The sequence below is a fragment of the Oncorhynchus tshawytscha genome, linkage group LG19 (genome assembly GCF_018296145.1).
Source record: "Oncorhynchus tshawytscha isolate Ot180627B linkage group LG19, Otsh_v2.0, whole genome shotgun sequence".
Classification (NCBI taxonomy): Eukaryota; Metazoa; Chordata; class Actinopteri; order Salmoniformes; family Salmonidae; genus Oncorhynchus; species Oncorhynchus tshawytscha.
The window spans coordinates 55,754,871-55,782,154 of record NC_056447.1 but is presented as its reverse complement, the minus strand read 5'-3'; the positions used below and the strand labels follow the sequence as shown (position 1 = coordinate 55,782,154).

The 27,284-nt window shown below is 44.4% G+C and overlaps 1 protein-coding gene across 2 annotated transcripts in view; it reads left to right on the top strand.

The window, feature by feature from the left end:
- Positions 1 to 27,284, top strand: part of LOC112219071 (anoctamin-3-like) — an 85,857-nt gene that overhangs the window by 55,344 nt on the left and 3,229 nt on the right. For both annotated transcript variants that reach the window (XM_042301925.1, XM_042301924.1), the window contains exons 15-24: positions 5,599 to 5,681; positions 5,934 to 6,074; positions 7,371 to 7,535; positions 10,567 to 10,603; positions 10,732 to 10,843; positions 11,023 to 11,080; positions 14,850 to 14,947; positions 22,895 to 23,064; positions 23,419 to 23,571; positions 25,227 to 25,374. In XM_042301925.1, coding sequence (XP_042157859.1) covers positions 5,599 to 5,681; positions 5,934 to 6,074; positions 7,371 to 7,535; positions 10,567 to 10,603; positions 10,732 to 10,843; positions 11,023 to 11,080; positions 14,850 to 14,947; positions 22,895 to 23,064; positions 23,419 to 23,571; positions 25,227 to 25,374 — 1,165 coding nt within the window. The remainder of the gene's footprint in view (positions 1 to 5,598; positions 5,682 to 5,933; positions 6,075 to 7,370; positions 7,536 to 10,566; positions 10,604 to 10,731; positions 10,844 to 11,022; positions 11,081 to 14,849; positions 14,948 to 22,894; positions 23,065 to 23,418; positions 23,572 to 25,226; positions 25,375 to 27,284) is intronic.

Genomic DNA, 27,284 nt, shown 5'->3' with positions numbered 1-27,284 from the left:
ATGCATATATTTAATATATTCATCTATATGCATATATTTAATATATTCATCTATATTTATATATTTAATATATTCATCTATATTTATATATTTAATATATTCATCTATATTTGTATATTTAATATATTCATATATTTAATATATTCATCTGTATTCATATATTTAATATATTCATCTATATGCATATATTTAATATATTCATCTATATTCGTATATTTAATATATTCATCTATATTTGTATATTTAATGTATTCATATATGTAATATATCCATCTATATTCATATATTTAATATATTCATCTATATGCATATATTTAATTTATTCATCTATATGCATATATTTAATATATTCATCTATATTCGTATATTTAATATATTCATCTATGTTTGTATATTTAATATATTCATCTATGTTCATATATTTAATATATTCATCTATATTGATATATTTAATATATTCATCTATATTTAATATATTCATCTATATTCATATATTTAATATATTAATCTCTGAACTCAACTGCACATAGCTCTGAAAAAGTAAGGAACTTCTTCACCTGAAAAATCAAGACAATAACTAGAGAGCCAGATACAGTGGGTCATAGTTGAAGTGTACCTATGATGAAAATTACAGGCCTCTCTCATCTTTTTACGTGGGAGAACTTGCACAATTGGTGGCTGACTAAATACTTGTTTGCCCCACTGTACATACTGTAGAAAGAAAAACTGTGTCATGACTTTGCCCTGTTGGTGAGGTTTTGACCCCCATAAATATCTTTCCCCCTTTCCTCTCTCTACTCTACAAATGTGACTCTTGGAAAGCCCTTTTTTAACATAGAGAGTGTGGTAACATCAAAAGGTTGGGGAACGGAACCATATTTCGGTAATCCAACCAGTTGAAAATATCCGTCGGCACTTCAAGAATATGATGTCAGATCAGTTGTCGTCTGTGACATTATTACTGATGATAGGATGACATAAACTGTATCTTGGAAAGTCTACACATTCTAGTTATTAGATTCACATGGAATTGTTGCGCAATTAAAATGTTTAAATATGAAACTATTTGTGAAAACATTAAATGTCATTTTAGCTTCTAAATTAGTGAATTGTTTTTCATAAGTGAACTACGGTCAACTCAGTGGCCCCGCCCATGTGAACAGACATTGGTTGTAAACTATGAAACACGCCCTTCTCTCCCACCACTACAAAAGCCCCTTTGATGAAAATTCATAGTGTTCCCGGGGACGTGAGGACTGCTGTCCATACGTTAAAAGGGCTAACATCAACTACAGAACTAATCCAACCTCAGTGTGAGCTCTGGTTGCGAATGGTTGAACAACAACAACCTAACGAAATTAGCATTGTGTTCCCGATGATGTGAGGACTGCTGTCCATACGTTAAAAGGGCGGATTTTTAACGTAGACGTGACGATCGACACGCTGGAAGGATGAATTTTGACTATACCAGCCAGAATATAGCATGAGCTTATAGTATGGCAACTTGGTATGAACTTTGAACTCTTATTCACTAAAGAAGAACATCCTAGACGTCGAGTTATCAGCAGCAGCTGTAAACGTGGGCTAGGAAAGGACAGACAATCTCTTCAGAAAGACAGGGTACTACAACGTATCCATTCTACCACCAGACATATTCTTCAAAGGACAAGTTGCTGGGCAACCCAACCTTTCCTCTACGACCAATCTATCGAAACTCAGCTCAGAGGAAATATATTTCTTGCATTTTTCGTTTCCAAATGGGCGGTTATTTAGAATGCATAAGATTCTGTATCTATGGTAGCATAACTTCATAAGGTCTGATAGAGACCCAATCCTTTTGTTCCTCAGTCTTCCCGCTCTTTCATTCTAACCCAACACCCTTTATTTGTGTAACCAACCGTCATATCGGTTCCGTCCACCAGGGATGTTTTATAAATTAGTCATCAATGTATGATCCATCCTGTGTGTATATAATTCTGTGTGATTATTTAGGTATTTCGTAAATAAATAATGAAACTAAATTTTGTATTTGCTTATTCAACTTGTTGGGTTCGTGAAGAATTCTACGCCGTTTAGATGAGACTGAATAAGGTGACGATTAATACTGACTGCTATTGATGTAAAAGAGGTCTTTAAGAGTTTATTCGGAAGATAACAGCTCTATAAACATTATTTCGTGGTGCCCCGACTTTCTAGTTAATTACATTTACATGTTTAGTTTAATCAGGTAATATTAATTACAGAGAAATGATTTTATAAAATAGCATGTCATATCACTTAATTCGATATAAAAAAGACACAACAACTGTCTACAAAACCAATTCACTTTCAAATAAATCTACTGTATAATTTTAGTGACTCTACGTCTCCATCATCCTTCATGGGAGAAACTTTTTCTGTTGTTGTTGCAGGCATACAGTGGAGAGAACAAGTATTTGACACACTTCCGATTTTGCAGGTTTTCCTACTTACAAAGCATGTAGAGGTCTGTAATTTTTATCATAGGTACACTTCAACTGTGAGATGGAATCTAAAACAAAAATCCAGAAAATCACATTGTATGATTGTTAAGTAATTAATTAGCATTTTATTGCATGACATAAGTATTTGATACATCAAGTAAGTTAGTAAGTTATGTCAAGAATCCAGTGTGTAAATAAATATATGATGTGTATTACTGCATGGTTGGTTCTTCTTAAGGATGATGCAAAATACTGTTCCCATGAAGGAACAGCACTCAGCGGATTTCAGAGCGCCACCTATAGTTTTTGATAAAACTCATAATTTCATGAAACTTTCATTAAAATACACATTCAAGGTAGTGAATTAAAGCTACACTCGTTGTGAATCTATCCACCAAGTCAGATTTGTAAAATGCTTTTCGGCGAAAGCATGAGAAGCTATTATCTGATAGCATGTACCCCCAAAATACTGCAACGTCACCTAACACGACAGATTTTGCGGTAGACGGCGCTACCCAAAACGCATAAATAAAATATAAAACATTCATTACCTTTGACCATCTTCTTTGTTGGCACTCCTTGATGTCCCATAATCAATATTGGGTCTTTTTTTCGATTAAATCGGTCCATATATAGCCTAGATATCGATCTATGAAGACTGTGTGATAAACGGAAAAAAATAGCGTTTCATAACGTAACGTCATTTTTTAAAATTAAAAAAGTCGACGATAAACTTTCACAAAACACTTCGAAATACTTTTGTAATGCAACTTTAGGTATTAGTACACGTTAATAAGCGATAAAATTCATCAGGAGGCGATGTAAATGCTATAGGCGACCGTCTGGAAAAAATGACCGGGAAAAACTCGACCAAAACATCCTGTTTCAGGTCGGAGGGAATCGGTTCCCTTGGGTCGGTTCGACCAAGAATCAAATCCGAATCAAATGAGAAGACTCTATACATCCTGTGGAAGCTGTAGGTACTGCAACCTCGGCCTCATTTAATACGGTTCACCTTTAACAATTCCTGGAAGTGGCGCATGGATATTTATTTCCACTTTCAGTGATCAGATTTTCCTGCGCTTTTCGATGAAACAGACGTTCTGTTATAGTCACAGCCGTGATTTAACCAGTTTTAGAAACGTCTGAGTGTTTTCTATCCACACATACTAATCATATGCATATACTATATTCCTGCCATGAGTAGCAGGGCGCTGAAATGTTTGATGATTTTTAACAAAAAGCTGCGAAAATTCGCAGCCTCCCTAACAGGTTTTAAGGGATTGTTGATAAGCGTTTCACTAAAAAAAGCCCTCAATACAACAGGTAGTTCTGCTGTCTACCTTGTTGCATTTCATTTGATTTAAACAGTGTAAATATACTCGTAGAAATATTATGATGAGCAGTGTAGGTGTAGTGTAGGTCTGGTGTAGGTGTTGTGTAAGTGTGTAGACGAGGTGAAAGAGCCCAGACATCTAAAGCTTGTTTTCCCCGTCTACTCTCCCTCTTTTAACTGAAGTGTCGTGTAGGTGTCGTGTAGGTCTGGTGTAGGTGTGTAGACGAGGTGAAAGAGCCCAGACATCTAAAGCTTGTTTTCCCCGTCTACTCTCCCTCTTTTAACTGAAGTGTCATGTAGGTGTCGTGTAGGTCTGGTGTAGGTGTAGTGTAGGTGTAGTGTAGGTCTGGTGTAGGTGTGTAGACGAGGTGAAAGAGCCCAGACATCTAAAGCTTGTTTTCCCCGTCTACTCTCCCTCTTTTAACTGAAGTGTCGTGTAGGTGTCGTGTAGGTCTGGTGTAGGTGTAGTGTAGGTGTGTAGACCAGGTGAAAGAGCCCAGACATCTAAAGCTTGTTTTCCCCGTCTACTCTCCCTCTTTTAACTGAAGTGTCGTGTAGGTGTCGTGTAGGTCTGGTGTAGGTGTAGTGTAGGTGTGTAGACCAGGTGAAAGAGCCCAGACATCTAAAGCTTGTTTTCCCCGTCTACTCTCCCTCTTTTAACTGAAGTGTCGTGTAGGTGTCGTGTAGGTCTGGTGTAGGTGTAGTGTAGGTGTGTAGACCAGGTGAAAGAGCCCAGACATCTAAAGCTTGTTTTCCCCGTCTCACTCTCCCTCTTTTAACTGAAGTGTCATGTAGGTGTCGTGTAGGTCTGGTGTAGGTGTGTAGACGAGGTGAAAGAGCCCAGACATCTAAAGCTTGTTTTCCCCGTCTACTCTCCCTCTTTTAACTGAAGTGTCATGTAGGTGTCGTGTAGGTCTGGTGTAGGTGTAGTGTAGGTGTAGTGTAGGTCTGGTGTAGGTGTGTAGACGAGGTGAAAGAGCCCAGACATCTAAAGCTTGTTTTCCCCGTCTACTCTCCCTCTTTTAACTGAAGTGTCGTGTAGGTGTCGTGTAGGTCTGGTGTAGGTGTAGTGTAGGTGTGTAGACCAGGTGAAAGAGCCCAGACATCTAAAGCTTGTTTTCCCCGTCTACTCTCCCTCTTTTAACTGAAGTGTCGTGTAGGTGTCGTGTAGGTCTGGTGTAGGTGTAGTGTAGGTGTGTAGACCAGGTGAAAGAGCCCAGACATCTAAAGCTTGTTTTCCCCCGTCTACTCTCCCTCTTTTAACTGAAGTGTCGTGTAGGTGTCGTGTAGGTCTGGTGTAGGTGTAGTGTAGGTGTGTAGACCAGGTGAAAGAGCCCAGACATCTAAAGCTTGTTTTCCCCCCGTCTACTCTCTCTCTCTAAACAGAAGTGGGTCAAGCTCCATTCAACTTGAATCTTGCTGCACATGAAAAATACATTTGAATCACTCTTTGAAGTCACCATGTTCTCACGTGTATCCAATGTTTCTGAGTTTAGGGAATGTGCCGTAGAGATATTTCCCTTTTGAGAATTCAAATTTCAATGTGGGCCCTCCCACGATTGTCAAAGATATTGACTTTAAGTACCCCCCCCCAGGAGACATCAGACACCCCCAAGAGCTATCGTTCCACTCCTTGCCAATCGTCATGCCAGACATGATATGCCACAGAGTACAAGGTGTGGAATATTAGCAAAACAGGTTCAGAAATTTCAGGCTACTGGAATGAATCACTAAAGTCATTCCGTGAAGGTTGATCAATCCCTCCGTGTTCCGTGTTCTGTTGGAATGTTGTCCCTGTAGCCACGGTGTTCCTGGAGTTCTGGAAGAGGAGGAGGGCGGAGCTGACGTATGACTGGGACCTCATCGACTGGGAGGAGGAAGAGGTTGGTCCAGACAGATGTATCTGTTTTTTTCATGTGAAATAATGTCAGAGACATCTACATCTATGTACACTAGTGTTCAGTCATTTCTCATTCAGCAATATCTGGTTATTTGATAGGATTTCACATCATATTCAATGTTTCTTATGATACAGTCGAGCATTGTGTGGATGGGAGGTATCTTTTGATTGGTTTCAGTCAGAAATATCAGACTAATTGAAATGATATACTGCAGTGTATGTGTGTTTGTCCCAGGAGAATTTGCGTCCCCAGTTCGAAGCCAAGTACTCCAGGTTAGAGAGAGTGAACCATATCTCTGGCAAGCCAGAGCCCTTCCAGCCCTTTACTGACAAACTCAGCAGACTCATGATCTCTGTGTCTGGCATCTTCTTCATGGTAAGACCTTGTCATTACATGAGTCATCAGGCTGTACTGTGGATCTGTGTCTTTCTGTTTGTGTCTGGGATCTACTTCACAGGTAAGACCTTCCATCACACAAATAAAAAGGCTTTTACTGTAGATCTGTCCTCAGTGTGTACATACTTTAAGGGTTTGGGGTCAATTCCATTTCAATTCAGTACATTCTAGAAGTACACTGAAGTGTTTTAATTGAAAATCGAATTGGAATTGGAACAACCCTGGAACACAGTTTTCTAACTACAAGAGTGATGAGCTTTCTAGCAGCCTACTACCACCCCCTGGTGGAGGGAATCCATCAATACAACAGCCACTCCTTGGAAACAGTGACTCTGCCCCTCTGTTGTTGTGATGTGTGTATTGTTGCTCATCTACTCAACTGCAATAGGACGTGTCAAGAGTCTGTGAAATGTAACAGTGAGTCATTGTTTAACAATGTTGCTCCACAGAGTCTAGACATTTGTAAACACACGTTCCCAGACAGGATGTACTACCCCCAAAACTAACACGTTCCCAGACCCAGACAGGATGTACTACCCCCAAAACTAACACGTTCCCAGACAGGATGTACTACCCCCAAAACTAACACGTTCCCAGACAGGATGTACTACCCCCAAAACTAACACGTTCCCAGACAGGATGTACTACCCCCAAAACTAACACGTTCCCAGACAGGATGTACTACCCCCAAAACTAACACGTTCCCAGACAGGATGTACTACCCCCAAAACTAACACGTTCCCAGACCCAGACAGGATGTACTACACCCAAAACTAACACGTTCCCAGACCCAGACAGGATGTACTACCTCCAAAATTAACTCGTTCCCAGACCCAGACAGGATGTACTACCCCCAAAACTAACACGTTCCCAGACCCAGACAGGATGTATTACCCCCAAAACTAACACGTTCCCAGACCCAGACAGGATATATTACCCCCAAAACTAACACGTTCCCAGACCCAGACAGGATGTACTACCCCCAAAACTAACACGTTCCCAGACCCAGACAGGATGTATTACCCCCAAAACTAACACGTTCCCAGACCCAGACAGGATATATTACCCCCAAAACTAACACGTTCCCAGACCCAGCCAGGATATATTACCCCCAAAACTAACACGTTCCCAGACCCAGACAGGATGTACTACCCCCAAAACTGACAGCTTCATAAGTAGTCTAGGTCTGCTGTATATTTCTGTCTCTCGCCCCTTCCACTTTCTATCTGTGTGTGTATCTATGTGTGTGTGGTTATATGTTTGTCTCCTCTCCAGATTTCTCTGGTCCTGACAGCGGTGTTTGCGGTGGTGGTGTTCCGACTGATTGCCATGGAGAAGTTTGCATCGATCGACTGGGAGTTTGTCAAGAAGAACTGGCAGTTTGCCACCTCTGGAACGGGAGTCTGTATCAACTTCATGATCATCATGTCTCTGAATGTGGTGGGTTCTGGCCCTATAATCCTCTGGCACCAGAGTCTGTATCAACTTCATGATCATCATGTCTCTGAATGTGGTGGGTTCTGGCCTTATAGACTCTGGTTCCAGAGGGTTATATCAACTTCATGATCATCATGTCTCATTGTGTTGGATTCTGACCCTATAACCCTCTGACACCAGAGTCTGTATCAACTTCATGATCATGTCTCATTGTGGCGGCAGGGTAGCCTAGTGGTTAGAGCGTTGGACTAGTAACCCCCGAGCTGACAAAGTACAAATCTGTCGTTCTGCCCCCTGAACAGGCAGTTAACCCACTGTTCCTAGGCCGTCATTGAAAATAAGAATTTGTTCTTAACTGACTTGCCTAGTTAAATAAAGGTAAATATAACCCTCTGGAACGGGAGTCTATATCAGCTTCATGATCATAATGACTCTCAATGTGATGGATGTCTTACCAAACTGTTATGCCAAGCCACCTCATCCACAGTCGTACAGGATATTGTTGTGTATTGATCCACTGGATAATGTTGCATATTGATCTACAAGGTAATGTTGCATATTGATCCACAGCCAAATTGTAACTTTCTGATCTCCATGTCTGTGAATGTGGTGGGTATCTGTAATGTGGTGGTATCTGGGTGGGTATCTGTAATGTGGTGGTATCTGGGTGGGTATCTGTAATGTGGTGGTATCTGGGTGGGTATCTGTAATGTGGTGGTGTCTGGGTGGGTATCTGTAATGTGATGGTATCTGGGTGGGTATCTGTAATGTGATGGTATCTGGGTGGGTATCTGTAATGTGATGGTATCTGGGTGGGTATCTGTAATGTGATGGTATCTGGATGGGTATCTGTAATGTGGTGGTATCTGGGTGGGTATCTGTAATGTGGTGGTATCTGGGTGGGTATATGTAATGTAATGGTATCTGGGTGGGTATCTGTAATGTGATGGTATCTGGGTGGGTATCTGTAATGTGGTGGTATATGGGTGGGTATCTGTAATGTGATGGTATCTGGGTGGGTATCTGTGATGTGATGGTATCTGGGTGGGTATCTGTAATGTGATGGTATCTGGGTGGGTATCTGTAATGTGATGGTATCTGTAATGTGATGGTATCTGGGTGGGTATCTGTAATGTGATGGTATCTGTAATGTGATGGTATCTGGGTGGGTATCTGTAATGTGATGGTATCTGTAATGTGATGGTATCTGGGTGGGTATCTGTAATGTGATGGTATCTGGGTGGGTATCTGTAATGTGGTGGTATCTGGGTGGGTATCTGTAATGTAATGGTATCTGGATGGGTATCTGTAATGTGATGGTATCTGGATGGGTATATGTAATGTGATGGTATCTGTAATATGATGGTATCTGTATTGTGATGGTATCTGGGTGGGTATCTGTAATGTGATGGTATCTGGGTGGGTATCTGGAATGTGATGGTATCTGGGTGGGTATCTGTGATGTGATGGTATCTGGGTGGGTATCTGGAATGTGATGGTATCTAGGTGGGTATCTGTAATGTGATGGTATCTGTAATGTGATGGTATCTGGGTGGGTATCTGTGATGTGATGGTATCTGGGTGGGTATCTGTGATGTGATGGTATCTAGGTGGGTATCTGTGATGTGATGGGTATCTGTGATGTGATGGTATCTGTGATGTGATGGGTATCTGTGATGTGATGGTATCTAGGTGGGTATCTGTGATGTGATGGGTATCCGGGTGGGTATCTGTGATGTGATGGTATCTGGGTGGGTATCTGTAATGTGATGGTATCTAGGTGGGTATCTGTGATGTGATGGGTATCCGGGTGGGTATCTGTGATGTGATGGTATCTGGGTGGGCATCTGTAATGTGATGGTATCTGTAATGTGATGGTATCTGGGTGGGTATCTGGGTGGGTATCTGTAATGTGATGGTATCTGGGTGGGTATCTGGGTGGGTATCTGTAATGTGATGGTATCTGGGTGGGTATCTGGGTGGGTATCTGTAATGTGATGGTATCTGGGTGGGTATCTGTAATGTGGTGGTATCTGTAATGTGATGGTATCTGTAATGTGGTGGTATCTAGGTGGGTATCTGGGTGGGTATCTGTAATGTGATGGTATCTGGGTGGGTATCTGTGATGTGATGGTATCTGGGTGGGTATATGTAATGTGGTGGTATCTGTAATGTGATGGTATCTGTAATGTGATGGTATCTGGGTGGGTATCTGTGATGTGATGGTATCTGGGTGGGTATCTGTAATGTGATGGTATCTGGGTGGGTATCTGTAATGTGGTGGTATCTGTGTGGGTATCTGTAATGTGGTGGTATCTGGGTGGGTATCTGTAATGTGGTGGTGTCTGGGTGGGTATCTGTAATGTGGTGGTGTCTGGGTGGGTATCTGTAATGTGGTGGTATCTGTAATATGATGGTATCTGGGTGGGTATCTGTAATATGATGGTATCTGGGTGGGTATCTGTAATGTGGTGGTATCTGTAATGTGATGGTATCTGGGTGGGTATCTGTAATGTGATGGTATCTGGGTGGGTATCTGTAATGTGGTGGTATCTGGGTGGGTATCTGTAATGTGGTGGTATCTGGGTGGGTATCTGTAATGTGGTGGTATCTGGGTGGGTATCTGTAATGTGGTGGTATCTGGGTGGGTATCTGTAATGTGGTGGTATCTGGGTGGGTATCTGTAATGTGGTGGTATCTGGGTGGGTATCTGTGATGTGGTGGTATCTGGGTGGGTATCTGTAATGTGATGGTATCTGGGTGGGTATCTGTAATGTGGTGGTATCTGGGTGGGTATCTGTAATGTGGTGGTATCTGGGTGGGTATCTGTAATGTGGTGGTATCTGGGTGGGTATCTGTAATGTGGTGGTGTCTGGGTGGGTATCTGTAATGTGGTGGTATCTGGGTGGGTATCTGTAATGTGGTGGTATCTGGGTGGGTATCTGTAATGTGGTGGTATCTGGGTGGGTATCTGTAATGTGGTGGTGTCTGGGTGGGTATCTGTCTCAAAACAGCTTTGTTTTTCTCCCTTCAGGTATATGAGAAGGTGGCTTACCTTCTCACCAATTTAGGTGAGCATAACCCTTGTTAAGATACACACATATGTTGCTTCACTAACAGCTTCAGAAGTACATGTCACCTTCTGTCACCTCTCTCTCTCTCTCTCTCTCTCTCTCTCTCCCCCTCCTTCTCTCGGTAGAACACCCACGGACTGAGTCAGAATGGGAGAACAGTTTTGCTCTCAAGATGTTTCTCTTCCAGTTTGTAAACTTGAACAGCTCTACGTTCTACATCGCTTTCTTCCTTGGAAGGTAACTATTAAAGGTCACCTTAATAAATGTCGTAACAGATGTCTTTTTTGGGGGAAGCCGCGCTCAATAAATATAACAGCAGAAGTTCTACAGGCTCCCCCCCCAGCTCATCACAGTTAGTACTGTGTTGAACTGTCCTGAGAATGAAACTGAAGCTAATGTCTTCACTCTGTGTCTAGGTTCGCCGGCAGACCAGGGAAATATAACAAACTGTTCAATAGATGGAGACTGGAGGAGGTGAGTGGAGTCAGGAAGCAACAACTAAACCATGGTCTGTGTTCTAAAGGTTCCCTGTTCCCTGTAGAGAGCTCTGGTCACCCTGTAGAGAGCTCTGGTCACCCTGTTCCCTGTAGAGAGCTCTGGTCACCCTGTAGAGGGCTCTGGTCACCCTGTAGAGAGCTCTGGTCACCCTGTAGAGAGCTCTGGTCACCCTGTAGAGAGCTCTGGTCACCCTGTAGAGAGCTCTGGTCACCCTGTAGAGAGCTCTGGTCACCCTGTTCCCTGTAGAGAGCTCTGGTCACCCTGTAGAGGGCTCTGGTCACCCTGTAGAGAGCTCTGGTCACCCTGTTCCCTGTAGAGAGCTCTGGTCACCCTGTAGAGAGCTCTGGTCACCCTGTTCCCTGTAGAGAGCTCTGGTCACCCTGTAGAGAGCTCTGGTCACCCTGTAGAGAGCTCTGGTCACCCTGTTCCCTGTAGAGAGCTCTGGTCACCCTGTAGAGAGCTCTGGTCACCCTGTTCCCTGTAGAGAGCTCTGGTCACCCTGTAGAGAGCTCTGGTCACCCTGTTCCCTGTAGAGAGCTCTGGTCACCCTGTAGAGGGCTCTGGTCACCCTGTAGAGAGCTCTGGTCACCCTGTTCCCTGTAGAGAGCTCTGGTCACCCTGTAGAGAGCTCTGGTCACCCTGTTCCCTGTAGAGAGCTCTGGTCACCCTGTAGAGAGCTCTGGTCACCCTGTAGAGAGCTCTGGTCACCCTGTTCCCTGTAGAGAGCTCTGGTCACCCTGTAGAGGGCTCTGGTCACCCTGTAGAGAGCTCTGGTCACCCTGTTCCCTGTAGAGAGCTCTGGTCACCCTGTAGAGGTCTCTGGTCACCCTGTAGAGAGCTCTGGTCACCCTGTTCCCTGTAGAGAGCTCTGGTCACCCTGTAGAGAGCTCTGGTCACCCTGTAGAGAGCTCTGGTCACCCTGTAGAGAGCTCTGGTCACCCTGTTCCCTGTAGAGAGCTCTGGTCACCCTGTAGAGGGCTCTGGTCACCCTGTAGAGAGCTCTGGTCACCCTGTTCCATGTAGAGAGCTCTGGTCACCCTGTAGAGGGCTCTGGTCACCCTGTAGAGAGCTCTGGTCACCCTGTAGAGAGCTCTGGTCACCCTGTAGAGAGCTCTGGTCACCCTGTAGAGAGCTCTGGTCACCCTGTAGAGAGCTCTGGTCACCCTGTTCCATGTAGAGAGCTCTGGTCACCCTGTAGAGATGTCTGGTCACCCTGTAGAGAGCTCTGGTCACCCAGTAGAGAGCTCTGGTCACCCAGTAGAGAGCTCTGGTCACCCAGTAGAGAGCTCTGGTCACCCTGTAGAGAGCTCTGGTCACCCTGTTTCCTGTAGAGAGTTCTGGTCACCCTGCAGAGAGCTCTGGTCACCCTGTAGAGAGCTCTGGTCACCCTGTAGAGAGCTCTGGTCACCCTGTTCCCTGAAGAGGGCTCTGGTCACCCTGTTCCCTGAAGAGGGCTCTGGTCACCCTGTTCCCTGAAGAGGGCTCTGGTCACCCTGTTCCCTGAAGAGGGCTCTGGTCAACCTGTTCCCTGAAGAGGGCTCTGGTCACCCTGTTCCCTGAAGAGGGCTCTGGTCACCCTGAAGAGGGCTCTGGTCACCCTGAAGAGGGCTCTGGTCACCCTGAAGAGGGCTCTGGTCACCCTGAAGAGGGCTCTGGTCACCCTGAAGAGGGCTCTGGTCACCTTGTACCCCTGAAGAGAGTTCTGGTCACCCTGTACCCCTGAAGAGAGTTCTGGTCACCCTGTACCCCTGAAGAGAGTTCTGGTCACCCTGTACCCCTGAAGAGACTTCTGGTCACCCTGTACCCCTGAAGAGAGTTCTGGTCACCCTGTACCCCTGAAGAGAGTTCTGGTCACCCTGTACCCCTGAAGAGAGTTCTGGTCACCCTGTTCCTTGTAGAGAGCTCTGGTCTGCTTTATAAAAGGGAAGAATGTGCCATGTAGCCCAGGTATTTACACTGATCGTTATGGTTCAGAAGGCTTTAACCAATAATGTGGGTTATATGAGGAAGACACAATTCAGTTGAATGCATTCAGTTGTACATCTGACTAGGTATCTCCCTTTACAACTGACTATGTATCTCCCTTTACAACTGACTAGGTATCTCCCTTTCCCTTTACAACGGACTAGGTATCTCCCTCTCCCTTTACAACTGACTAGGTATCTCCCTTTCCCTTTACAACGGACTAGGTATCTCCCTTTACAACTGACTAGGTATCTCCCTTTACAACTGACTAGGTATCTCCCTTTCCCTTTACAACTGACTAGGTATCTCCCTTTACAACTGACTAGGTATCTCCCTTTACAACTGACTAGGTATCTCCCTTTCCCTTTACAACTGACTAGGTATCTCCCTTTCCCTTTACAACTGACTAGGTATCTCCCTTTACAACTGACTAGGTATCTCCCTTTCCCTTTACAACTGACTAGGTATCTCCCTTTCCCTTTACAACTGACTAGGTATCTCCCTTTCCCTTTACAACTGACTAGGTATCTCCCTTTCCCTTTACAACTGACTAGGTATCTCCCTTTCCCTTTACAACTGACTAGGTATCTCCCTTTCCCTTTACAACTGACTAGGTATCTCCCTTTCCCTTTACAACTGACTAGGTATCTCCCTTTCCCTTTACACCTGACTAGGTATCTCCCCTTTCCCTTTACAACTGACTAGATATCTCCCTTTCCCTTTACAACTGACTAGGTATCTCCCTTTCCAACTGACTAGGTATCTCCCTTTACATCTGACTAGGTATCTCCCTTTCCCTTTACAACTGACTAGGTATCTCCCTTTCCCTTTACAACTGACTAGGTATCTCCTTTACAACTGACTAGGTATCTCCCTTTACAACTGACTAGGTATCTCCCTTTACAACTGACTAGGTATCTCCCCTTCCCTTTACACCTGACTAGGTATCTCCCTTTACAACTGACTAGTTATCTCCCTTTCCCTTTTCAACTGACTAGGTATCTCCCTTTCCCTTTACAACTGACTAGGTATCTCCCTTTCCCTTTACAACTGACTAGGTATCTCCCTTTACAACTGACTAGGTATCTCCCTTTCCCTTTACAACTGACTAGGTATCTCCCCTTCCCTTTTTAACAATAACATAAAAAAAAAGGTTATTTAAACACTATTAAGGCTGCTTACTGCCTATCAAATCAAATCGAATCTAATTTTATTTGTCACATACACATGGTTAGCAGATGTTAATGCGAGTGTTTGCGAAAAGCTTGTAAGTTGTCCTGAGAATGAAACTGAAGCTAATGTCTTCACTCAGACTGTGTCTAGGTTGGCCATTTAAGGGGAGATTTTACGGCACAGTGATTCATCAACGCCACATTTATTTTTTATGATCACTTTTGCATAACATGAAAATAATATAATAAAATCATTCCTTTGTCGTAAAAGTTCACCATTAATCTCTTTCATAACTAAATCAATTTTAGTTTGTAACAGTGCTCAATACAAAAAAAGCTCAACATTAGCTTGAAATGGCTAGCGTAACATCACCCGTTGAATTTGAGTTGTCAATTAAAAGTGATTTAATGAAGCTCTCTCTGATTTTATAAAGCATGAGGTTTTATATGAATATAATACTTTGGGATTGTTTTTACTTTGTTCTGTTTTATTCAGTTGCAGTAAGTCTGGCGCATACAATGTGGAAATGACTGTTTTTTTTGTGGTTTCTTTCACTCAGTGATTTGTACTGTAATGAATAGTTTTTTAAAATGTTTCTTATTTTCAGTGCCACCCCAGTGGCTGTCTGATCGATCTGTGTCTACAAATGGGAGTCATCATGGTACTGAAACAGATCTGGAACAACTTCATGGAGCTGGGTTATCCGTAAGGACCGTGGAATTACTCTCTCTCTCTCTCTCTCTCTCTCTCTCTCTCTCTCTCTCTCTCTCTCTCTCTCTCTCTCTCTCTCTCTCTCTCTCACACACTCTGTCTGTCTCTCTCTCTCTCCTTCTGTCACTGTCTCTCACTCACTCTCCTTCTCTCTCCTTCTGTCGTTGTCTCGCTCGCTCTCCTTCTCTCTCCTTCTCCCTGTTGCTCTCTCCCTCTTTCTGTCGCTCTCTTCTTCTCTCTCCTTTTCCCTGTCGCTCCATCCTCTCTCTCTCTCTGTCTCTCTGTCTCTGTCTCTCTCTCCCTGTCTTTCTCTCTCTCTCCCTCCCTCCCCCTCTCCGTCTCTCCCTCTGTCGCTCGCTCCCTCCCGCTCCCTCCGTTTCTCTCTCGCTCTCGCGCTCTCCCCATCTGCAAATATCAGTTGAGCAGTGAATTTCAAACAGATTCAACCACAAAGACCTGGGAGATGTTCCACTGCCTCGCAAAGGAGGGAACCTATTGGGAGATGGGTAAAAATAAAAAGTAGACATTGAATATCCCTTTGAGCATGGTGAAGTTATTAATGACACATTGGATCAAAACACCCAGTCACTACAAAGATACAGGCGTCCTTCCTAACTCAGTTGCCAGAGAGGAAGGAAACCGCTCCGGGATTTCACCAGGAAGCCAATGGTGACTTTAAAACAGTTACATAGTTTAATGGCTGTGATAGGAGAAAACTGAGGATGGATCAACAACATTGTAGTTACTCCACAATACTAATCTAATTGACAAGTGAAAAGAAGGAATCCTGTACAGAAGAAAAACATTCCAAAACACACATCCTGTTTGCAACAAGGTACTAAAGTCATCCTGCAAAAAATGTGGCAAAGCAATTCACTTTTTGTCCTGAATACAAAGTGTTATATTTGGGGCAAATCCAATACAACACATTACTGACAAATTCACCATTCAGCTGGATGATGACCTAAAACACAAGTCTACACTGGAGTTACTTACATTACTGAGTTCCACTGTTCATATGTTGAAGCATAGAGGTGGCTGAATCATGTTATGGGTATGCTTGTAATTGTTAAGAACTGGGGAGCTTTACAGGATAAAAAAGAAACCGAATAGAACTAAGTACAGGCAAAATTGTTAGGGACGGAGTGTTTTTTTTTTTTTTGGAGAAACGTAATGGAGCCTGAGCAAAATCCTAGAGGAAAACCTGGATCATTCTGCTTTCCACCAGACTCTGGGAGATGAATCCACCTTTCAGCAGGACAATAACCTAAAACACAAGGCCAAATCTACACTGGAGTTGCTTACCAAGAAATCAGTTACTGTTCCTGAGTGGCCAAGGTACTTGTCTTAAATCTACTTGTACATCTTTGGCAAGACCTGAAAATGGTTGTCTAGCAATGATCAACAACCAATTTGAAAGAGCTTGAAGAATTTTGAAAAGAATAATGAGCAAATGTTGCACAATCCATGTGTGTAAATCTCTTAGACTTACCCAGAAACACTCACAGCTGTAATCACTGCCAAAGGTGGTTCTTCAAGGTATTGACTTAGGGAATACTTATTTAATTGAGATATTTCTGTATTTAATTTTCAATAAATTTGCTAACTTTTCTAAAAACATGTTTTCACTTTGTCGATATGGGGTATTGTGTGTAGATGGTTGAGAAAAAATAATCTATTTAATCCATTTTGATTTCAGGCTGTAACACAGTGTCACGCCCTGGTCTTAGTATTCTTTGTTTTCTTTATTATTCTGGTCAGGCCAGGGTGTGACATGGGTGATTTATGTGGTGTGTTTTGTCTTGGGGTTTTTGTAGGGTATGGGATTGTGGTATAGTAGAGTTGTCTAGGTAAGTCTATGGTTGCCTAGAGTGGTTCTCAATCAGAGGCAGGTGTTTATCGTTGTCTCTGATTGGGAACCATATTTAGGCAGCCATATTGTTTGGGTGTTTCGTGGGTGATTGTTCCCGTCTCTCTGTTTGTTTGCACCAGAGAGGACTGGTTCGGTTTTTCACGTTTCATTTTGTATTGTTTGTTATTATCTTTATTAAAGATGAATCGAAATAACCTGCATTTTGGTCCTCCTCTCCTTCGACGGAAGAAAACCCTAACACACAGCAAATTGTGGAATGAGTGAAGGGGTTTGAATACGACATAATATGTATATAATAATAATACTATGTAATAATAACACTATATTATATACTAATAATACTATATAATATATATATACTAATACTAATACTATATAATATATATATAATAATACTATATATTATATATAATACTAATACTATAGAAAATATATAATAATACTACTATATAATACATATACTAATACTATATAATAATACTATATATAACACTATATTACTATATTATGTATACTAATACTATATAATATATATAATACTATATATTATAATACTAATACTATATAATATATGTAATAATACTACATAGTATATATAATGCTAATAATATATACTATATATAATAATACTATGTAGTAATAATACTATTTATTATATATATGTAACTGTTTTCTTCTGGTGAAAGAGAGGCGGACCAAAATGCAGCGTGATTATTTATAAACATCTTTAATAAAGATGAAAAAAGACAATCTACAAAACAAGAAACGTGAAAAAACTGAAACTATCTGGTGCCACAAACACAAAGACAGGAACAATCACCCACAAAACACCTAAAGAATATGGTTCCCAATCAGAGACAACGATAAACACCTGCCTCTGATTGAGAACCACTCTAGGCAACCATAGACTTACCTAGAGTACTACCCTAACCACAATCCCATTCCCACAAACAACCCCAGACAAAACAAACCACATAAATCCCCATGTCACACCCTGGCCTAACCAAATAAATAACGAAAACACAGAATACTAAGGCCAGAGCGTGATAATATATACAATCCTATATGAAGGCACTGTATAACCTTAAACAGGACAATTACCACCCTGTTTATTTGCATCTCTGACACTCTCTCTGAAAAGCACACTTGGCCAGACTTGTGAACGTGGAACAAGGGACAGCTCGGTTTGTTGTTTCTGGAGAATTTTTTTTTAACTCTCTGAAAAAGTGTTCTATTGAAAATGTTTTGAGTTTGGATCCCGCGACGCGGTTGCTATCACTTACCCTCTGCTATCTGTCCAGGGATCCTGCCAACCAAAGGTCTGACCAAGTGTCTGATGAGCTGCTTGGCGTAGCAGCTAGCCTAGCTGTCATTGTTATCAGGTTTCCTTGAGGGCTTGAACGCAGTCTGTGACGTGACTGGGACCGCGGATTGCCCCGGGCTTGTGACTGTCTAGATCCCTGCTGGTTGTTGCTGTTTACATCTTCTCTGTGACCTGCCCTGTCTGGAACTGTGAGAAGTAACAGCGTAACCTACGTTGCTAGCTACCATGACAAAGACCAAAGCCAGCGGGAGTACCGTTGAGGACAGTGGTGTCTCTATCACACCTGAAGGATCTTTTAAACGATCAAAAAGAGACCTACAAACAGTTGTTACAACAACAAGAAAATAGCTTCAAATGTCCAAATACTAGTGGAGTCAACCAATAAAATTATAGAGAGGTCCTGACCTGAAGAACTAATTTGACTTGAAGAACAGTTTGCAGTTCTCCCAGGGTCAGCTCAACAAGTTGAAACAGGAGAACAGCAAGATGACAGCGTTCTGTAAGTCAAATGACTGAGACATCAGAGGGACAATCAAGGTGGAACAACATTGATGTGGACAAAATTTCAGAATCGCCACATGAGACCTGGACGGAGTCTGAGGACAAAGTGAGGGAAATGATCTCGGAGAAACTGAACATGGACCACAAGAATATTGAGGTGGATTGCGACCACAGGATTGGAAAAAGTGACTAGCCTGATAGTGGTCAAGTTCCTGAAGTTTAAGGACAAGGTAGCTGTTCTGGAATAAGCCAACAAATTGAGAAGAATGTACAGCTTCCGCAACAAGGACTATCCTGAAGCTGTGCGCCAGAAGAGGACAGAACTGATCCCAGCCGTGAAAGCTGCCAGAACGCGTGGGGACATTGCTTACATCTGCTATGACAGGCTCATTGTCCACCCACCCTCCCTCTCAGAAGCCTGGAAGGGATGAGAGAGACAAGCCTATGGGTTCGTAGCTTCAACCCCGCAGTGCACACACAGACTTATACACATCAACTGATTAACTGTTGAATGTTTTTCTGTTTTTTTCCTTTGTTCTTAGACATAATATGGAAATCTCTGAGAAGCAGGAATGGGCTGAAAATAGCCCATATTGATATACACTATATACAAAAGTATGTGGACACCACTTCAAATTAGTGGATTCAGGCTATTTCAGCCACACCCGTTGTTGACAGGTGTATAAATCGAGCACACCGCCATGCATTCTCCATAGACAAACATTGGCAGTAGAATGGCCCGTACTGAAGATCTCAGTTACTTTCAATGTGGAACCATCATAGGATGCCACCTTTCCAAGAAGTCAGTTCGTCAAATTTCTGCCCTGCTAGAGCTGCCCCAGTCAACTCTAAATGCTGTTATTATGAAGTGGAAATGTCTAGGAGCAACAACCTCGAAGTGGTAGGCCACACAAGCCCATCATCTGTCTGCAACGTAAGCACAAGGACTGTTCGTCGGGAACTTCATGAAATTAGTTGCCATGGCCAAGCAGCCGCACGCAAGCCTAAGATCCTCATGTGCAATGCCAAGCGTCGGCTGGAGTGGTGTAAAGCTCCCCGCTATTGGATTGTGGGGCAGTGGAAACGCATTCTCTGGAGTAATGAATCACGCTTCACCATCTGGCAGTCCGACAGATGAATCTGGGTTCGGCGGATGCCAGGAGAACGCTACCTGCCCCAATTCATAGAGTCAAATATAAAGTTTGGTGGAGGAGGAATAATGGTCTGGGGCTGTTTTTCATGGTTCGGGCTAGGCCCCATAGTTCCAGTGAAGGGAAATCTTAACGCTACAGCATACAATGACATTCTAGATGATTCTGTGCTTCCAACTTTGTGACAACAGTTTGGGGAAGGCCCTTTCCTGTTTCAGCATGACACTGCCCCCGTGCACAAAGCAAGGTCCATACAGAAGTGGTTTGTCGAGATTGGTGTGGAAGAACTTGACTGGCCTGCACAGAGCCCTGTTCTCAACCCCATCGAACACCTTTGGGATGAATTGGAACGCCGACTGCCAGCCAGGCCTAATCGCCCAACATCAGTGCCCGACCTCACTAATGCTCTTGTGGCTGAATGGAAGCAAAGTCTCCGCAGAAATGTTCCAACATCTAGTGGAAAGCCTTCCCAGAAGAGTGGAGGCTGTTATAGCAGCTATGTTCCAACATCTAGTGGAAAGCCTTCCCAGGAGAGTGGAGGCTGTTATAGCAGCAATGTTCCAACATCTAAATTAATTCATTAGTGTTCTGCTGTCCTGGTCTAGTGTTTCTGCTGTCCTGGTCTAGTGTTTCTGCTGTCCTGGTCTAGTGTTTCTGCTGTCCTGGTCTAGTGTTTCTGCTGTCCTGGTCTAGTGTTTCTGCTGTCCTGGTCTAGTGTTTCTGCTGTCCTGGCCTAGTGTTTCTGCTGTCCTGGCCTAGTGTTTCTGCTGTCCTGGCCTAGTGTTTCTGCTGTCCTGGCCTAGTGTTTCTGCTGTCCTGGCCTAGTGTTTCTGCTGTCCTGGCCTAGTGTTTCTGCTGTCCTGGCCTAGTGTTTCTGCTGTCCTGGCCTAGTGTTTCTGCTGTCCTGGCCTAGTGTTTCTGCTGTCCTGGCCTAGTGTTTCTACTATCCTGGCCTAGTGTTTCTACTATCCTGGTCTAGTGTTTCTACTATCCTGGTCTAGTGTTTCTGCTGTCCTGGTCTAGTGTTTCTACTGTCCTGGCCTAGTGTTTCTAGTGTTTCTGCTGTCCTGGATGTGTGTTTCTGCTGTCCTGGTCTCATGTTTCTGCTGTCCTGGTCTCGTGTTTCTGCTGCCCTGGTTTTTGCCAAAACTCTTATCTGAAATGTCAAAATACCAATTAGTGGAAAATATCAGAATTGTACTGCCTGTGTAAACGTAGCAAAACAGACTTGGCATAAAACTACAAACTGTCGTAATGTTGGGTCTGGTTTTGTGTGTTTCTGTACAGCACACATCGTATGGAGAGAGGCTCAGGATCTCGTCTCATTACCACATGAAAAGTATTTTGTTCAGCTGAAGAAAAGAAAAAACACATCGAATCCTTCTCAGTGCATGTTCAGCTTAGTGTTCCTACAGGACTTCGTCAGGGACAATTGGGTTTGAGTTTACAGATAGCTAAAGTTTTACTGTATTGTGCCGTGTTTACAGTCTACTGCAGAACTGGTGGTCTCACGGGCTGATCGTCCTCTCTCTCTTTCTCTCTCTCTCTCTCTCTCTCTAGTCTGCTTCAGAACTGGTGGTCTCACGGGATGATCGTCCTCTCTCTCTCTCTCTCTCTCTCTCTCTAGTCTGCTTCAGAACTGGTGGTCTCACGGGGATGATCGTCCTCTCTCTCTCTCTCTCTCTCTCTCTAGTCTGCTTCAGAACTGGTGGTCTCACGGGATGATCGTCCTCTCTCTCTCTAGTCTGCTTCAGAACTGGTGGTCTCACGGGATGATCATCCTCTCTCTCTCTCTCTCTCTCTCTCTCTCTCTAGTCTGCTTTAGAACTGGTGGTCTCACGGGATGATCGTCTCTCTCTCTCTCTCTCTCTCTCTCTCTAGTCTGCTTCAGAACTGGTGGTCTAACGGGATGATCGTCCTCTCTCTCTCTAGTCTGCTTCAGAACTGGTGGTCTCACGGGATGATCGTCCTCTCTCTCTCTCTCTCTCTCTCTCTCTCTAGTCTGCTTCAGAACTGGTGGTCTCACACGGGATGATCGTCCTCTCTCTCTCTCTCTCTCTCTCTCTCTCTCTCTCTCTAGTCTGCTTCAGAACTGGTGGTCTCACGGGATGATCGTCCTCTCTCTCTCTCTCTCTCTCTCTCTAGTCTGCTTCAGAACTGGTGGTCTCACACGGGATGATCGTCCTCTCTCTCTCTCTCTCTAGTCTGCTTCAGAACTGGTGGTCTCACGGGATGATCGTCCTCTCTCTTTCTCTCTCTTTCTAGTCTGCTTCAGAACTGGTGGTCTCACGGGATGATCGTCCTCTCTCTTTCTCTCTCTCTCTAGTCTACTGCAGAACTGGTGGTCTCACGGGATGATCATCCTCTCTCTCTCTCTCTCTCTCTCTCTAGTCTGCTTCAGAACTGGTGGTCTCACGGGATGATCGTCCTCTCTCTCTCTCTCTCTCTCTCTCTCTAGTCTGCTTCAGAACTGGTGGTCTCACGGGATGATCGTCCTCTCTCTCTCTCTCTCTCTCTCTCTCTAGTCTGCTTCAGAACTGGTGGTCTCACGGGATGATCGTCCTCTCTCTCTCTCTCTCTCTCTCTCTCTCTAGTCTGCTTCAGAACTGGTGGTCTCACGGGATGATCGTCCTCTCTCTCTCTAGTCTGCTTCAGAACTGGTGGTCTCACGGGATGATCGTCCTCTCTCTCTCTCTCTCTCTCTCTAGTCTGCTTCAGAACTGGTGGTCTCACGGGATGATCGTCCTCTCTCTCTCTCTCTCTCTCTCTAGTCTGCTTCAGAACTGGTGGTCTCACGGGATGATCGTCCTCTCTCTCTCTCTCTCTCTCTCTCTAGTCTGCTTCAGAACTGGTGGTCTCACGGGATGATCGTCCTCTCTCTCTCTCTCTCTCTCTCTCTCTAGTCTGCTTCAGAACTGGTGGTCTCACGGGATGATCGTCCTCTCTCTCTCTCTCTATCTCTCTCTAGTCTGCTTCAGAACTGGTGGTCTCACGGGATGATCGTCCTCTCTCTCTCTCTCTCTCTCTCTAGTCTGCTTCAGAACTGGTGGTCTCACGGGATGATCGTCCTCTCTCTCTCTCTCTCTCTCTAGTCTGCTTCAGAACTGGTGGTCTCGCAGGAAAATGAAGCGGACAGAGAGTAAGGAGAGGACAGGAGGGGGACAGAATGTGGAGAACAAAGTACAGCTTCCTCAGTGGGACAAAGACTGGAACCTGCAGCCCATGAACGCCCACGGACTGGTGGATGAGTACCTGGAGATGGGTCAGATATTTCAGCTATTTATGTCACCTTGTCAAATACCTTTGATCTCAATGAACTTCCCTGTTTAAATAACAATAATTTACAGATAAAGAGTACAAAGCCCAGAGGACAACGCTTATTCCAATGTGGTCCTTGATGGTTCTGTGGTGTTTTTATGTTGTTGTTTTTTTTGAATCAATAAAAATGTGGTTGGTTAAATCTGTTACGTTGCCTTGCGCCTGTATTCAGTTCGCCTTTGACTGAGGTCACTGTGTTCTACAGAGGACTTCTACTGAGGCCCACCACCACAGGATGTTCAAAACCCGACCACAACCACTTCCTTCTTGCTCCTTCTCTCCCCCCTTCCCTCCTCAGTTCTCCAGTTTGGTTTCATCACCATCTTTGTAGCTGCGTTCCCATTGGCTCCTCTCCTGGCTCTGCTCAACAACATCATTGAGATCCGTCTGGATGCCTACAAGTTTGTCACTCAGTGGAGGAGGCCCATGCCTGCCAGAGCCACAGACATAGGTCAGTAGTACTGAAAACTCTGTTGAACCGGTAGGTAGCGGGCCTGCAATCGAAAGGTTGCTGGTTCAAATCCCAAGTCGGGATGACGAAAGAAACGCACACCTATTTAGTGCGAGGTGCTGGCAAGCGGAGTGGAACACTTGTATAAAAATAAAGGAGAGCAGCACTCTAGGAGCTCAGATGCAAAAAAAAAAAACGTTTAGCCAGACAAGCTGTCTTCATCCGGGTATAATGACAAACGCTGCAGGATGACTCATGTGTAAGTGCCATTGCGTTGAGCACAGCCGTTACATTTGTAGTTTCCATCCAGTAGAGGTGCAAATACACGTTGTGCAGGGATATCTTGGGGTGGTAAATCAGAGTTTACCAGTTGATCTCTGAGGTTTCTGCCCTGAGTGAGAATACGACCAAGAGACGGTCTGAAAACACATTACCGAGACTATCATCGGATCTTAGAATGTGCCAATGTTTGAACGATCCCCTTAATCTGTTCCGAGCACTTTGAATAGCGGGTAGTTAGAACATATTCTTGTGTCTTTTTGCGAGACTGACCTTGAAAAAGGGTCATGTTTTGTTTTCAATTTTCTCAACAGCGGTATTATTAATCTGACCATTCTTGTACCCCCTCTCCTTGAATTTTCTTTGCGTCTCAGCCAATATTTCTGTCGAAATCTCATTTGGTTTTTGCAAACTCTTTTGATTCAGCAGAATTGGCTGTAGGGCAAACAGTTTTTCAAGGGAAGCTGGTGACAACTATCAGCCCTCAACACACTGTTCCGATCAGTAGGCTTCCTGTAAAGATCAGTGTATAGAACATTATCTTCACACAAGATCAGAAGATCAAGGAAACTGATTTGACGTGTATCAGATTACATAGTAAATCTCAGATGCTCAGAACAGGAGTTAAGAAAAGCATGGAACGCCTGGAGCTGTTTTGCATCATTCCTCCATAGAACACAAATATCATCAATATACCGTTTCCAAATAATGATGTGAGGCAAGAAAACATTTAGGAGAGGATTGAAAATAGACTGTTTCTCCATGTAACCCACATACACATTAGCATAGTTAGGAGCATAGTCAAATCCCAAGTCAGAAATGCCATTTCCTACCATTTTGCTCTTGAGCCCTTTTTCTGAGTTTCTCTGCGGACCAGCTGTAGTGATGTCCCTGTTGTTCCCTGTTGTCCCCTGTTGTCCCTGTTGTTCCCTGTTGTCCCTGTTGTTCCCTGTTGTCCCTGTTGTTCCCTGTCTGACAGGCTGTTGTCCCTGTTGTCCCTGCCTAACAAGTTGTTGTCCCTGTTGTTCCCTGTTGTCCCTGTTGTTCCCTGTTGTCCCTGTTGTTCCCTGTCTGACAGGCTGTTGTCCCTGTTGTCCCTGCCTAACAAGTTGTTGTCCCTGTTGTTCCCTGTTGTCCCTGTTGTTCCCTGTTGTCCCTGTTGTTCCCTGTTGTTCCCTGTTGGTCCCTGTTGTTCCCTGTTGTTCCCTGTTGTCCCTGTTGTTCCCTGTCTGACAGGCTGTTGTCCCTGTTGTCCCTGTCTGACAGGCTGTTGTCCCTGTTGTTCCCTGTTGTCCCTGTTGTTCCCTGACAAACAGGCTGTTATCCCTGTTGTCCCTGTCTGACAGGCTGTTGTCCCTGTTGTCCCTGTCTGACAGGTATCTGGCACGGTATCCTGGAGGGGATCGGCGTTCTGGCTGTCATCACCAACGCCTTCGTCATCGCCATCACCTCCGACTACATCCCTCGCTTCGTCTACGCGTTCAGATACGGACCCTGTGTGGACAAGAGATACCCTCAGGACGAGTAGGTCCATCCTCTGCTCCCGCGTTGGTCATCTATGTCCTCTACTCCCGCGTTGGTCATCTATGTCCTCTGCTCCCGCTTTGGTCATCTATGTCCTCTGCTCCCACTTTGGTCATCTATGTCCTCTACTCCCGCGTTGGTCATCTATGTCCTCTACTCCCGCGTTGGTCATCTATGTCCTCTACTCCCGCGTTGGTCATCTATGTCCTCTACTCCCGCGTTGGTCATCTATGTCCTCTGCTCCCGCTTTGGTCATCTATGTCCTCTGCTCCCACTTTGGTCATCTATGTCCTCTACTCCCGCGTTGGTCATCTATGTCCTCTACTCCCGCGTTGGTCATCTATGTCCTCTACTCCCGCGTTGGTCATCTATGTCCTCTACTCCCGCGTTGGTCATCTATGTCCTCTGCTCCCGCGTTGGTCATCTATGTCCTCTGCTCCCACTTTGGTCATCTATGTCCTCTGCTCCCACTTTGGTCATCTATGTCCTCTGCTCCCACTTTGGTCATCTATGTCCTCTACTCCCGTTTTGGTCATCTATGTCCTCTGCTCCCGCTTTGGTCATCTATGTCCTCTGCTCCCGCGTTGGTCATCTATGTCCTCTGCTCCCGCGTTGGTTATCTATGTCCTCTACTCCCGCGTTGGTCATCTATGTCCTCTACTCCCGCGTTGGTCATCTATGTCCTCTACTCCCGCGTTGGTCATCTATGTCCTCTACTCCCGCGTTGGTCATCTATGTCCCCTACTCCCGCGTTGGTCATCTATGTCCTCTGCTCCCACTTTGGTCATCTATGTCCTCTGCTCCCGCGTTGGTCATCTATGTCCTCTGCTCCCGCGTTGGTCATCTATGTCCTCTACTCCCGCGTTGGTCATCTATGTCCTCTACTCCCGCGTTGGTCATCTATGTCCTCTACTCCCGCGTTGGTCATCTATGTCCTCTACTCCCGCGTTGGTCATCTATGTCCCCTACTCCCGCGTTGGTCATCTATGTCCTCTGCTCCCACTTTGGTCATCTATGTCCTCTGCTCCCGCGTTGGTCATCTATGTCCTCTGCTCCCACTTTGGTCATCTATGTCTACTACTCCCGCTTTGGTCATCTATGTCCTCTACTCCCACTTTGGTCATCTATGTCTACTACTCCCGTTTTGGTCATCTCTGTCCTCTGCTCCCACTTTGGTCATCTATGTCCTCTGCTCCCGCGTTGGTCATCTATGTCCTCTACTCCCGCGTTGGTCATCTCTGTCCTCTGCTCCCACTTTGGTCATCTATGTCCTCTGCTCCCGCGTTGGTCATCTATGTCCTCTGCTCCCACTTTGGTCATCTATGTCCTCTGCTCCCACTTTGGTCATCTATGTCCTCTACTCCCACTTTGGTCATCTATGTCTACTGTCTGTTCTCGTCTCTTCGTACGAAGCAGAACATTCTAGTCTACGGGGTGGCTTCTGTTTCAATAGGCCTTTTACTTTACCTATAACATGTACATGTGCCATTCTATACAGGGCAATGTGTGTCTCAATATCACTGTAGGCTTATTGGACAGGACATTGACCACTGTTACTTTACTGTAGGCTTATTGGACAGGACATTGACCACTGTTACTTTACTGTAGGCTTATTGGACAGGACATTGACCACTGTTACTTTACTGTCGGCTTATTGGACAGGACATTGATCACTGTTACTTTACTGTCGGCTTATTGGACAGGACATTGACCACTGTTACTTTACTGTAGGCTTATTGGACAGGACATCGACCACTGTTACTTTACTGTAGGCTTATTGGACAGGACATTGACCACTGTTACTTTACTGTAGGCTTATTGGACAGGACATCGACCACTGTTACTTTACTGTAGGCTTAATGGACAGGACATTGACCACTGTTACTTTACTGTAGGCTTATTGGACAGGA